At 40.0% G+C, this 14,305-nt stretch overlaps 1 protein-coding gene across 4 annotated transcripts in view; it reads right to left on the bottom strand.

The window, feature by feature from the left end:
• The window catches only part of cep192 (centrosomal protein 192), a 200,383-nt gene that overhangs the window by 22,614 nt on the left and 163,464 nt on the right, over positions 1-14,305 (bottom strand). For all 4 annotated transcript variants that reach the window (XM_073046717.1, XM_073046708.1, XM_073046697.1 and 1 more), the window contains 4 exons: positions 13,233-13,338; positions 11,833-12,031; positions 9,015-9,094; positions 5,797-5,892 (listed from right to left, as the gene is read on the bottom strand). In XM_073046717.1, coding sequence (XP_072902818.1) covers positions 5,797-5,892; positions 9,015-9,094; positions 11,833-12,031; positions 13,233-13,338 — 481 coding nt within the window. The remainder of the gene's footprint in view (positions 1-5,796; positions 5,893-9,014; positions 9,095-11,832; positions 12,032-13,232; positions 13,339-14,305) is intronic.

Raw genomic sequence — 14,305 nt, 5'->3', positions numbered from 1 at the left:
AAGATGGCGGCGCAACACAGCTTACAGTGGCCACTCCGGAACTGATTATCTGTTATTTGTGAAGTGGGGTGCCGTGTGCAATCATAATCGATTGAAAACGGATGTGGAAGCACGGAGAAACATTGGGAAATTCCAGGAAGACCTTCTTCGTTGCTGCTGCTGTGAGGTCCAGGACTCTGCTGGGAAGAACAGGCCCCCAGGTCCTCGGGGTCGTGTTGCCAATGGCCGTTGGCGGGGCCGACTTAATACGCTCGGCAGAGGATGGTGCTCGGAGAAGCTGTGCCAGAGGGGATGGTTGTTGGCTCAGAGGTTCGACGGACTCAGGTCGCTTTCGGTGTGTGCTGCATCTGCGAGGCTGAGTAGGGCGGCACCTTGTCCATAGTGGGGGTACTCCCTTCTGCTGCCAGTGTGGGATGGCGAGTCTGTTGGGACCCTGGGGACTTGTGGAAACTGTGGTGATTTCTTTTTAACTTACAGTCCTTTAACATCTTGGACTATTTTTACTGTACCCATAGTCTGTTTTTTATCAATTATGCTATTGTTTGCTATGTTGTAATTATGTGGTTTTGTGCAGGTCTTGTAGCTTTAGTTTATGGTCTTGTTTTTGTCTGGTGGCTTTGGAGCTCCTTTCTGGGGACGCACTAGACGGTAGCGCGATATTAATACGCAGCAGCCTCTCCGGACTCTGGATTGGGGATTGCCAAACATTACGTGGATTTTCTGGTGAGCCTGTTTTGTCATATGCTTTTGTGATATCATTCTGGGGGGAACGTTGTCTCATTTTTTAACTGCATTGCATTTGTGGTTTCTAAATGACAATAAACTGAATCTGAATCTGAATATTAAACCTACAGCACAATACAGCCCCTTTGGCCCACAATGTTGTGCCGAACATGTACTTTAGAAATTACCTAGGGTTACCCATAGCCCTCTATTTTTCTAAGCTCCATGTACCTATCCAGGAGTCTCTTAAAAGACCCTATTGTATCCACCTCCACCACCGTCGCTGGTAGACCATTCCCTGCACTCTGTGTAAAAAAAAACTTAACCCTGTCATCTCTTCTGTACCTACTTCCAAGCACCTTAAAACTGTGCCCTCTCATAACAGCCATTTCAGCCCTGGGAAAAAGCTTCTGTCTGTCCACATGATTAATGCCTTTCATCAAGTTATACACCTCTATCAGGTCACCTCTCATCCTCCGTCACTACAGGGAGAAAAGGCAAAATTCACTCAACCTATTAGAAACATAGAAAACCTACAGCACAATACAGGTCCTTTGGCCCACAAAATTGTCCCGAACACATCCCTACCTTAGAAATTACTAGGCTTACCTATAGCCTTCTATTTTACTGAGCTCCATGTACCTATCTAAAAGCCTCTTAAAGACCCTATCGTATCCGCCTCCACCACAGTTGCTGGCAGCCCATTCCGCACACACACCACTGAGTAAAAAAAACTTACCCGCCATCTCCTCTGTACCTACTCCCTAGCACCTTAAACCTGTGTCTTCGTGGCAACCATTTCAGCCCTGGGAAAAATCCTCTGACGATCCACACGATCAATGCCTCTCACATATACACCGCTATCAGGTCACCTCTCATTTTCTGTCGCTCCAAGGAGAAAAGGCCGAGTTCACTCAACCTATTCTCGTAAGGCATGCTCCCCAATTCAGGCAACATCCGTGTAAATCTCCTCTGCACCCTTTCTATAGTTTCCAAATCCTTCCTGTAGTGAGAGGACCAGAACTGAGCACAGTATTCCAAGTGTGGTCTGACTGGGGTCCTATATAGCTGTAACATTACCTCTTGGCTCTTAAACTCAATCCCATGGTTGATGAAGGCCAATGCACCATATGCCTTCTTAACCACAGAGTCAACCTGTGTATCAGCTTTGAGTGTCCTACGGACTCGGACCCCAAGATCCCTCTGATCCTCCACACTGCCAAGAGTCTTACCATTAATACTATATTCTGCCATCATACTTGACCTATTAAAATGAACCACCTCACACTTATCTGGGTTGAACTCCATCTGCCACTTCTCAGCCCAGTTTTGCATCCTATGAATGCCCCGCTGTAACCTCTGGCAGCCCTCTACACTATCCACAACATCCCCAACCTTTGTGTCATCAGCAAATTTACTAACCCATCCCTCCACTTCCTCATCCAGGTCATTTATAAAAATCACGAAGAGAAGGGGTCCCAGAATAGATCTCGAGGCACACCACTGGTCACTGACCTCCATGCAGAATATGATCCATCTACAACCACTCTTTGCCTTCTGTGGGCAAGCCAATTCTGGATCCACAAAGCAAGGTTCCCTTGGATCCCATGCCTCGTTACTTTCTCAATAAGCCTTGCATGGGGTACCTTATCAAATGTCTTGTTGAAATCCATATACACTACATCTACTGCTCTACCATCATCAATGTGTTTAGTCACATTCGCAAAAGATTTAATCAGGCTTGTAAGGCACGACCTGCCTTTGACAAAGCCATGCTGGTTATTCCTAATCATATTACGCCTCTCCAAATGTTCATAAATCCTGCCTCTCAGGATCTTCTCCATCAACTTACCAACCACTGAGGAAAGACTCGCTGGTCTATAATTTCCTGTCCTATCTCTACTCCCTTTCTTGAATAAGGGAACAACATCTGCAACCCTCCAATCCTCTGGAACCTCTTCCGTCCTTATTGATGATGCAAAGATCATTGCCAGAGGCTCAGCAATCTCCTCCCTCACCTCCCACTGTAGCCTGCGGTACATCTCATCCGGTCCCAGAGATTTATCTAACTTGATGCTTTCTAAAAGCTCCAGCACATCCTCTTTCTTAATGTCTATATGCTCAAGCTTTTCAATCTGGTGTAAGTCATCCCTACAATTGCCAAGATCCTTTACCGGAGCAAAGTATTCATTAAGTACCTCGGCTATCTCCTCCAGTTCCATACATATTTTTCCACAGTCACACTTGATTGGTCCTATTCTCTCACATCTTATCTTCTTGCTCTTCACATACTTGTAGAATGCCTTGGGGTTTTCCTTAATCCTGCTTGCCAAGGCCTTCTCAAGGCCCCTACTGGCTCTCCTAATTTCATTCTTAAACTCCTTCCTGCTAGCCTTATAATCTTCTAGATCTCTATCATTACCTAGTTTTTTTGAACCTCTTGTAAGCTTTTCTTTTCTTCTTGAATAGATCTTCAATAGCCTTTGTACACCACAGTTCCTGTACCCTACCATCCTTTCCGTCTCATTGGAACGTACCTATGCAAAATTCCATGTAAATATCCTCTGAACATTTGCCACATTTCTGCCATACATTTCCCTGAGAACATCTGTTTACAATTTATCCTTTCAAGATCCCGCCTGATAGCTTCATATTTCTCCTTATTCCAGTTAAATGCTTTCCTAACTTATCTGTTCCTATCCCTCTCCAATGCTATAGTAAAGGAAATAGAATTGTGATCACTATCTCCAAAATGCTCTCCCACTGAGAGACCTAACACCTTACTAGGTTCATTTTCCAATACCAGATCAAGTACAGCCTCTCCTCTTGTAGGCCTATCTACATAATGTGCCAGGAAACGTTCCTGAACACACCTAACAAACACCTCACCTAAACCCCTCGCTCTAGGAAGATGGCAATCAATATTTGGGAAATTAAAATCTCCCAACACGATAACCCTGTTATTATTACACCTTTCCAGAATCTGTCTCCCTATCTGCTCCTTGGTGTCCCTGTTAATATTGGGTGGTCTATAAAAAAACATCCAGTAGAGTTATTGACCCCTTCCTGTTTCTAACTTCCACCCACATAGACTCAGTAGACAATCCCTCCATGACTTCCTCCTTTTCTGCAGCTGTGACACTATCTCTGATCAGCAATGCCACACCCTCACCTCTTTTGCCTTCCTCCCTGTCCGTTCTGAAACATCTAAAGCCTGGCACACTAAGTAACCATTCCTGCCCGAGCCATCTAAGTCTCTGTAATGGCCACAACATCATAGTTTCAAGTACTGATCCACGCTCTATGCTTTATTCATGATGCTTCTTGCATTAAAATAGACACATCTCGAACTATCGGTTTGTGTGCATTCGTTCTCTATCACCTATCTTCCCTCTCGCACTGTCTCCAAGCTTTCTCTATTTGTGAGCCAACCGCTCCTTCCTCTGTCTCTTCAGTTCGGTTCCCATCCTCCAGCAATTCTAGTTTAAACTCTCCCCAAGAGCCTTAGCAAACCTCCCTGCCAGGATATTGTCCCCCCTCGGATTCAAGTGCAACCCGTCCTTTTTGTACAGGTCACGCCTGTCCCAAAAGAGATCGCAAAGATCCAGAAATCTGAATCCCTGCCCCCAACCCTCAGCCACAAATTTATCCTCCACCTCACTCTATTCCTATACTCACTGTCACGTGGCACAGGCAGTAATCCAGAGATTACTACCTTTGAGGTCCTGCTTCTCAACTTCATTCCTAACTCCCTGTAGTCTGTTTTCAGGACCTCCTCCCTTCTCCTATGTCATTTGCAACAATATATACCATGACCTCTGGCTGTTCAGCTTCCCACTTAAGGATATCATGGATGTGATCAGAAACAACAGAACAACATTGACTATCCTCCAATTCTACAGCACCTCACCCTGTTGCTAAGTATGATATAAATATCTCAGCTAGAGCTCCATCAATTTCAGTACTCGCCTTCCGCAGTGTCCAAGGAACACCTTGTCAGGCCCTGGGGATTTACCCACCCTAATTTTCCTCAAGACAGCAAACACCTTCTCCTCTGTAATCTGTATACAGTTCATGAAGTTGACATCATTTTGCCTTATTTTGATGGACTGTGTCCAGCTCCTGAGTAAATACAGATGTAAAGAAATATATTATGAGATCTTCATCATCTCTTTTGGTTCCAAACATGGATTGCCAGTCTGATCTTTCAGAGGACCAACTTTGTCCCTTGCAATCTCTTTGCTCTTAACATATCTGTAGATTTTCTGAGGATTCTCCTTCACCTTGTCTGCCAAGGCAACCTTGGGCCTTCTTTTAGCCCTCTGATTTCTTTGTGTTCTCTTGCATTTCCATAAACACCTCATTTGTTCCCACCTACCTATAGCTGCAATGCACTTTCTTTTAAATCAGTGCTGCTATCTCTCGAAAACCAGGATAGCTGAACCTATTATCTTACCTTCTGACAGGAACATACAAGATTTGTAATCTCAAAATTTCACCTTTGAAAGCCTCCCACTTACCAAGTACACCTTTGCCAGTAAACAGCCTGTCCCAATCCATACTTGCCAGATCCTTTCTGATACTATCAAAATTGGCCTTTCTCCAACTTAGAATCTCAACCTGTGGACCAGACCTTGTTTGTTGGGAAAAACCTATGTTTTGTGCCTTTGTCCTGGGAAGCTGGAGGTTGATACTGGGCCATGAGCTTTGACCATTGAACTTGTGTACTGAAAGCCCTCTTGCAATGATGGGAGCAGGGACTTACAGAAGAATGGCCCAGCTCAAAGTATTATTAGGCAAAGCAACAGTTTAAAGGCAACTTAAGCACTTTCCATTTGATAATAATATTTTTCCGACGAACCAATCACTGCACTGTGTGTAGCTGCCAGGCATCATATTTTGAATTTATCATTGATAAGAGAGATGTTTTGTTTTTCACCTCATCACCCTGAAATAAATTTTCATACATTATTTGTAAACAAAATTATACTTCTTCACTCATTTCAATATTGCATGAATGCAATCAAAATCAAGTGTTTAGAGAAAAACTGTTGTATGAAAATGAGTTCTTACCTTCACCGTGCTGTGTCCCTGCAGTGTTCCAGACACTCTGGAGCATCGGAAGGCAGTATAGGTTGCCCTGTATATATCTCCACTGTCATCTACCCACTGTTGAATACAGCAAAAGTTTATACACAAGAAGTAACAAATACCCTACCAATAGAGGTATTAAAACAAGCCACTAACATATACACAAGAGATTCGGCAAATGCTGGAAAATTTGAGCAACACACAAAGTTCCAAAAGACCTCAGCAAGTCAGGCAGTATCTACGGAGGGGAATAAACAATCAATATTTTGGGTCAAGCCCCTTCATCAGCACACTGATATCTGAGAGGGTCAGAGTAGGAAAATACATGTTTTATTATGCTATCACATACATTTCTATCGAAAAGAGCAAATATACATATTGGATTCAAGCTTGTTTAATGTCATTTCCTGGACACAAGTGCAAAGGAGACCGAAAGAATTGTTACTCCGGATCCAATGCAGCACAAAAAAAACACGAAAGAACAAAATAATAGTAATAAATTTTTTAAATGGTAATAAAACAAAAGGTTGATAATACTCAAGATATGGAACAAATATTAATGCAAAGTTGCTGAGCTTAAATATTAATGCTGATTCTCTTCACTGATGCTGCCTGATCCAATGAAATTTACAACTATTTGTGCTTTGTTTTGTACTTCCAGCATTGTTTGTCTTTCTCTTTGAACTTAAGAGCATTTAGAAAGGTAGAATACACTTGAAAAAGATTTAACATACAGTAGTTTCCAACCAACATTCTGTTTGTCTGTTCAAAGTACTGTACATTTCTTTCCTATTATACTTGCCAATTTGAAAATTATCTGGTTAGTCCTACTGTTTTCTGTAAAGCAAATTTTTGTTCAAACTGATACATTGTTCACAACTCCCTGCTGAAATGCAGTAACCTTTTTTGTGACATCGCAGCAAAAGTTCTTTTAGAAATTCAAAAACCCTACATCCACTACATCCCCTTGGCTTTGCCTGCTAGTTAAATCCTTAGGGAATGTTGATATACACTAGATTCTGTTTAATTGGGCATCAGTTACTTGGGGCAGCTGCGTATTTGGGACAACTCAAAGGAAAAATACTAATCGAGAAAATAGCCGGGAATCCCTTTCTTTGTTTGGGACACTCTGACACTTAATTGGAACAGGAGACTGTTGCCGAACAGTTTCTAGTTAGCATCAGTTGTGTGCATTTGTGTGGCTGTTTGACACTAAATTGTGCTCAGAGTGAATAATTTTTAATCGTTAACTATTAGGAACTGATAGTTTTATAGTACTATAATAGCATTCTAATTTGTTCTGTACTTTTTTAAAATACACAATTTGTTATTTAAAAAAAATTATTTCCATGAAACTTCGGCTCTTTGGGCAGCCACTGAATTGGGCCAAAATGTATTGGTCCCCGTGTCCCAATTAACCAGAATCCACTGTATTTGCTAAAATACAAAATTTATTTTTCCAAATTGGGTACAACACTCCTTCAGGGCCAAGGTGCAAAACACATTGCCAACAGCACAACACACAGACCAGGAATTCCCTTTAGAACCATACTGCTGAAGATCATCATTAAGGGATGAGAGATAGGAATGAATAAACACAAGGACACGGTTACAAAAAAACAAAGCTTGCAACATGAATCTGTAACAGGCGGTGTAGTTTAAAGCTACAAAACATGGGAAGATGAAGGAGCTTAAATCCATTGTAGATGGGAAAAAATACATCACACTATTTGAATATAAGCACAAACCCTCTGATTGCTCTTTTTGGTTCCTTGATTGAGACAGATGTACATTTGAGTCCAACTAAGCGTTGAACATTATCTTTTGCTTCTCTTCTGGCTAGACATTTAATTCTTCTTAGGTGGAGAGATGTTGCCCCACCCACGCATGCTCAATGATAGTATGTCCTGTTTAGACCTTGAAAAAATTCACTACTCACTTCTTAATTCGGACATAAAGTTTTATAAGGTGTGGGGATCTTTTCTAGAATATTTTCGTAACTTTTCCTTAGATTAAGTTCTTTTCTCAGTCCCTTACTTTCAGCTTTTTTTTCTTGGTAGTAGGCATTATCTTTTGGTCTTATTTTCATGTACAGTTTTGGGGGTTTGAATGTTCTGATTTATATTTCCTACATTTTGCTGTGGTTGGTCTGGAGTTTTTTTTCTCTTGCGGGAGGGGTGGGTACTAACTTTACACGACTTTAGTTTGGGTGCTTTTTTATCATTATTTTGAATCATATTGTCATTGTGTGGTTATCTTGCACTGTATTAATCTCTTATTTTGGTCTTGGGTTTTATTGTTGTAGTGTTGTAGAAATGCATGAAAACAATCAAAAAAATAATATAAGCACAGGACCCCTTAGCCAATATTTTCATTATTTCTACCTATAGCTCTACATACAATAATCTACAGGGCTCAAGGCTTGGAAGAGAGATTAATCTGATTATTTATTTAGAGATACAGCATTGTACCAGGCCCTTCTGGCCCAACAAGCCCATGCCACCCAATTATGCCCATATGACAATTAACAAAAACCTATACGCCATTGGAATGTGTGAGGAAACCAAGAACTTGAGGAACACGATGTGATCACAGGAGAACGTACAAATTCCTTACATACAAATACAGAAGTAGCCTGGGTCCCTGGCACCACTATTGCTCATCACTATGTTACTGTGCCACCCCAAAGAGCACCCTTTTTCCTAGCATTCAAATGCCTTTCTGTATCATTAACAAGACTGCTACAGTTCAATGGGCTTTCTAACTATCAGCATAAAGTTAATCTTTAATGCAGTGGCTAGTTTTACTTAGTTTGTGAAGGTATATACAATTGGCAATGAATTGGGTAGCAGCTAATCTTTAAATCACAATAGTTGCAAAAATCTTGGTGAACTAAACAAATTTACAAGCCTTATGATCATTAAAATACGATAAGATGAACTCTTGACCTCACAATTTACCATGTTATAGTCTTGTACCTTATTGTCTGGCAGCATTGCACATTCTCTGTAAGTGTTACACTATATTCTGTAATTGCTTTTCCCTCGTTCTAACTCGATGCACTATTGTAACAGAATGGATGATGTGCAGAAGTCTTCAGTGTACCTTGGTACATGTGACAATAACAAACTAATTTAAAAATGTTCAACTGCAGAAAATCACAAATGGCAACAAACGTGAACGTTTGAGGGTCAATTTACCTTTACGTATGGAGGCGCAAATGATGATAAAAACCACTGTACAGTTTCTTCTCCATTATTTTCAATTTCCAGCAATGATTCTGTTTGAGATTAAAAGATTTTTTTTGTGTAAGTCCTTTTTAAAAAAAAAATACAAGGACAAATCCTTTGTACTTTTATGCTGCACAACCTTCGGTCAAGGGTAACTTTCTTGGGAGAGAAGGTTGCAGATTGAAACGTGACGAGCCTATAGCAAACAATTTAGGCTGACAAAAGTTTAATACTGAAAGAATAGTACATTGCTGGAGGTCCTATCCTTTCATTCAGTTAATGGGAGCAACCATCATTCCTCCTAATTTTGGCCCTACTTAATCACAAGTAAGGGTATTCACTTGGCGTGCCTGCTGATATCTATCATTCATCCTGGATTATGACAAGGATACAGGTACAAATGGATATAGGTTTTGCCATTCATCATCAGACCTCAACCACAAAACGTTACTGCGTGTTGCACTCTTCAAATATAAGACACCAGGATTATCATGTATTGCAAAAGTAACCTTACTTCTTTTCTTTGGCACAGGGTTAAATAAGATCAGAGAACTGAATGCATAGTTCAAAGACTGGTCTGGGAGAAATGGGCATCAATAAAAACCAAAACAGAACCAGCTCTAGGAAAAGAGCTGTTTCATTGAGAGCCATCACACTTGCACATGGAATGGGCCAAGTTCACTGTTCCAGTCATGTGATTCCTCAGGGCTACAGTTAAGGTTTTAAATTAAATACTGAGGACAGATGGACATTCTGGAGAGATAAATTTTGAATATTAAGGGAAATGGCAAAGCAATAGGACAGGGTAACAAAGTGGCTAATGATCAGAGCATGAGGAAGGGACAGTGCATACAAAATCAAGTAAAGCTCCAATTCCAGAGAGAGCAAAAAAAAAATGCAAAGGCAGAACTGAAAGCTCTTCTTCAAATGCTGTAGCATTTGTAACAAGACTGAAGTAATAACAAAATACAATACCCAGTAAAGATATGATTGCAAAGTGACCAAATCTGGAAAGTACCACAGCATAATTAGTTATTTAAAAAACAGACAAGCAAATTGAAAATAACATTGAAGACTAGGCTAAGGGCAGTAGAAAGAAAGGGCCTGTGCTCAGTAAAACCATATAGAATCTGTGGGTGGATGGGAGGGAGGAGAAACAGCAAAGACACAAACATTAATGGGAGTTGTATATTGGGCCACAAGTAGTAATGAAAATTAAGGGCACAGAACATTAACAGTGAAATTAGAGATGTATGTAATAACCATAATAATTACAGCAGACTTAATTTTGCATATAGACAAAGCAAACTAAATTTAGTTCCCACTCCCTCAGTACATTGGGTGGTAGGTGGCAGGATGACAGAGAAAATTTTTTGAAGGGATAGGTATAGTACTTCCAAAAAGAACACAGACCATGCAGTACTAAAATAATTCTATACAGAAGTCAGCCCCTCTACTTGTACTCTCTGCAGGTGCTGCTCAATCTATAGAGTTCCTCCAGCAGATTGTTTGTTGCTTCACATTCCAGCAGACACAATACACTTGTACCTCACTATACTTCTGCACGTGATAATAAACTTGACTTGGATCAACTGTTTCTATTTCTTCCATTGCAAGCCATGACCTTAAATCCATCTCCTATATCCTCCTTCACTTTCAGTCTGTCAAAAGAGCTCACGATCAAGACTGTAACCATCTAGTCAGCAACTTCTGCCATTCGCTCCCTTTTTCTCATCTTCCAAAGTGCCCACAACTCTTCCCAGATTCTTTCCTAGTGAATCTTTTCTCCTCTCACTCTCTTCTGAATTCATGCTGTCCATGAAAGTTGCAGCCTAATCCACCAACATTACTTCTCCTAAACACCTGATCATCCACTTCATGGACATCAGTCTTTCAACAAGTACAAACCCGCTCTCCTTCAAAATTTTCCTCTGTAATCCTACCACCTGCAGAACTCAATTGTTGGTCAAAAAAAACTGGCTTACAACCTTTGCTGCTTTACAAAGCCTTTGAATATTTTAAAGTCTGACACATGCACACTGAACTTGCAAAAAGTTCTTGTTTGAATCTCTTCATTGGGAGAATAGGGGAGAGACTAAATGGACAGAACTATCAAGTCAAGTTAAGTCAACTTTTATTGTCATTCCGACCATAACTGCTGGTACTGTGCATAGTAAAAATAAGACAACGTTTTTCAGGACCATGGTGTTACATGACACAGTACAAAAAACTAGACTGAACTACGTAATAAAAAAAAAAGAGAAAGCTACACTAGACTACAGATCTACACTAGACTGCATAAGGTGCACAAAAACAGTGCAAGCATTACAATAAATAATAAACAGGACAGTAGGGCAAGGTGTCAGTCCAGGCTCTGGGTATTATGGAGTTTGATAGCTTGGGGGAAGAAACTGTTACATACTCTGGTCGTGAGAGCCCGAATGCTTCGGTGCCTTTTCCCAGATGGCAGGAGGGAGAAGAGATTGTATGATGGATGCATGGGGTCCTTCATAATGCTGTTTCCTTTGCGGATGCAGCGTGTAGTGTAAATGTCCGTGATGGCAGGAAGAGATGATCTTCTCAGCTGACCTCACTAACTTATTTACTTCTAATTGACAGTTCTCATCAGTTGAACAAAATGGATATACACCAAAGTCAATCCTAAAGGATCAGGTGATGGAATAGTAATGGAAGTCTCCGCTAACTTTTTTAAACATGTAGTCTTTCCAATATTTATAAACAGAGTATTGAAAACTGACAAAAGTAATTAAAATGTTCATTAATTTACCTGAACTTGACCCAGCTGCAGTATTAGGAAAATGTATAGTTCGATTCTTTATCTTTAATTTGCTAGGCGGAGATTTTGATGGAGTTTTTGATACATGTAGGTTAGGAGCCCAAGGCTCTGTGTCCAATACTACATTTGGACTTTGTGTAGCTGCAGAAGTATCCATTGTGACATCTTCCCGAATTTGTACTTTAATCAACTGAAAAGAAAAACACGTGTTACTTGTGAACACAGAATAATACAGAAATAAAAGTACATTATAATTGCAAACACGAGGAAATCTGCAGATGCTGGAAATTCAAACAACAACACACACAAAATGCTGGTGGTGGAACACAGCAGGCCAGGCAGCATCTATAGGGAGAAGCGTCTTGGCCCGAAACGTCGACAGCGCTTCTCCCTATAGATGCTGCCTGGCCTGCTGTGTTCCACCACCAGCATTTTGTGTGTGTTGTTGTTTACATTATAACTGGGTGAGTTTGTTAATGTTAATACTCAAATGGCCTAGCCTATTTTGGCAAGACTTAAGCTTCTATCTTTTAAAATGAGAACACAAATTTTAGTTAAAATAGAAGTGTATTGGTATACACTTAGATATGATGTATTTGTAGTGTCTGTTTAAGTGTCTCTTAAATGAGGTGACTGTGTCTGATACCCCTACCATGGAAGAGGGATTATGATAATCTACTCAAGTTATGTCAATTATAATCTTACATAACTCTATCAGGTCACCCTGCAGCCTCTTGTTTGAGAGTAAACAAGGCTTACAATCTAATCTCTTCCCATAACTAAAATATTCAATCCAGGCAACATTTTCTGTACTCTTCGCAGTGTGGTCAAACCAAGTATTTATAAAGTTACAGAACATTACATACCTATGAAGACAAGCACACTAAATCCCTTCTTTACCACCCAATTCATCTATGCTGCCATTTTCAGGGAACTATGGACTTGAACCCTCAAGACACTCTGGTTAAGATTCCTTCATGCTCCACTTTCTGCACATAATTGACTCTCATTTGACATTCCAACATGCATCAACTTGCATGTCAAAACTAATTTCAATCTGCCAATGCTCAACATTAATCTCCATCTGATCTATATCCTATTGCAGCCTCAGACCATACATCTTGATGTCCCAATTGACTTGGCGGTTGGTCAGTCCATGGAAAACTAATGATCAAATAACATTTATACTAACAGCAATCCTGTAAACAAATAAAGAAAACTCTTCTCCATGCATGTCAACTCTTCCAGCCCTACTTCATTTTGCTTGTCACATGCAGTAGTCACCAGAATACACATGTACTTTGATAATAAATTTACTTTGACTTTACTTTGAATAAAACAGGAAATCCCACATCAAAAAATAACCCAAAATGATATCATTTGTCTCCTACCTGCTGATAATTATCACAGTGCACATAAATCTGTCCACTCCATGGCACAGCAGAAGGTTTAGCAATGAGAGAAGGATTTGGACTCACAAGTATTAGCAAATGGCTCCTGATGGAAAACAGCAAAGCATTATGTAACTATGGATTTATCATTCTTTACCGGAAAAACTTCAATGCACTTGCAATCCTCATTTAGATATTAGAAGCAAATGTGCCCATGTTATGGCCAGTTTATGAAGTTTCCCATTTTGGAATTCAAAATCACTACCAAAAATTTGTGATGTGGAATAAAATATGCTCTAATGGAATTTGTGGGATAAAGTAAATTAAATGAACACAAAATGCAAAAGAAAAAATTCGGTCAAATTTAAAAATTTTAGTTACTCAATACATTGGGCCAATACAATTTGGATACAATGTCTCTTATTGAGTGGGTTTGCAGTCACAGCTGAGCCTCTCTTTTGCCATGCCCTCTCTAATCCAAGGACATGTGAATAGATGTCTAAGAATGCAACCCTACTGCACTCTTCACTTATCCTGCAGTTTTCTGTAATTCCAAATAAAGACATCAAACTCTGAGCCCAAAGCCGATTGTCTTTTTCCCCAGATCTTCATTATATTACACAATGTAGCTAAAAGTCAGAGTAGGTAAAAGGAAGGGAAAAAGACTACAAAAACAAGTTCATGACCTTGTATTGTGCCAAGTTTTCCAGGCAACACTTTCGGTATTTCAATCCAGTTAGTTGCCTGGAGCTGCTCATGCTTAGATATTTGGTACCTAAAGTCCAGACTTATAAATCGTGTGTGTGACTGTTTTAGGGGGGAAAAAATACATCATGCTCTTCTAGTCAAATACTAATACTAGTCCAAACTTAGAAGGTTAAAAATAAGCAACTAAGTTTTGACTTGGATTTTGCAAAAAGCTAATCAGTGTTCACTATTAAGCTGAAATAAATTGTAATTTCCTGTATCTGCATTTACAATATAAAATTCAAAAATTGGTACTCATGTTGACAAGCTCATAGACAAGCTTTACAACAGTGGTATTTTGTTATGTGATTTTGTATTTTAAAAAA

Source organism: Hemitrygon akajei, chromosome 1 (assembly GCF_048418815.1).
Source record: "Hemitrygon akajei chromosome 1, sHemAka1.3, whole genome shotgun sequence".
NCBI lineage: Eukaryota > Metazoa > Chordata > Chondrichthyes > Myliobatiformes > Dasyatidae > Hemitrygon > Hemitrygon akajei.
The sequence above is the reverse complement of the archived record's forward strand: the minus strand, read 5'-3'. Positions and strand labels throughout refer to the sequence as shown.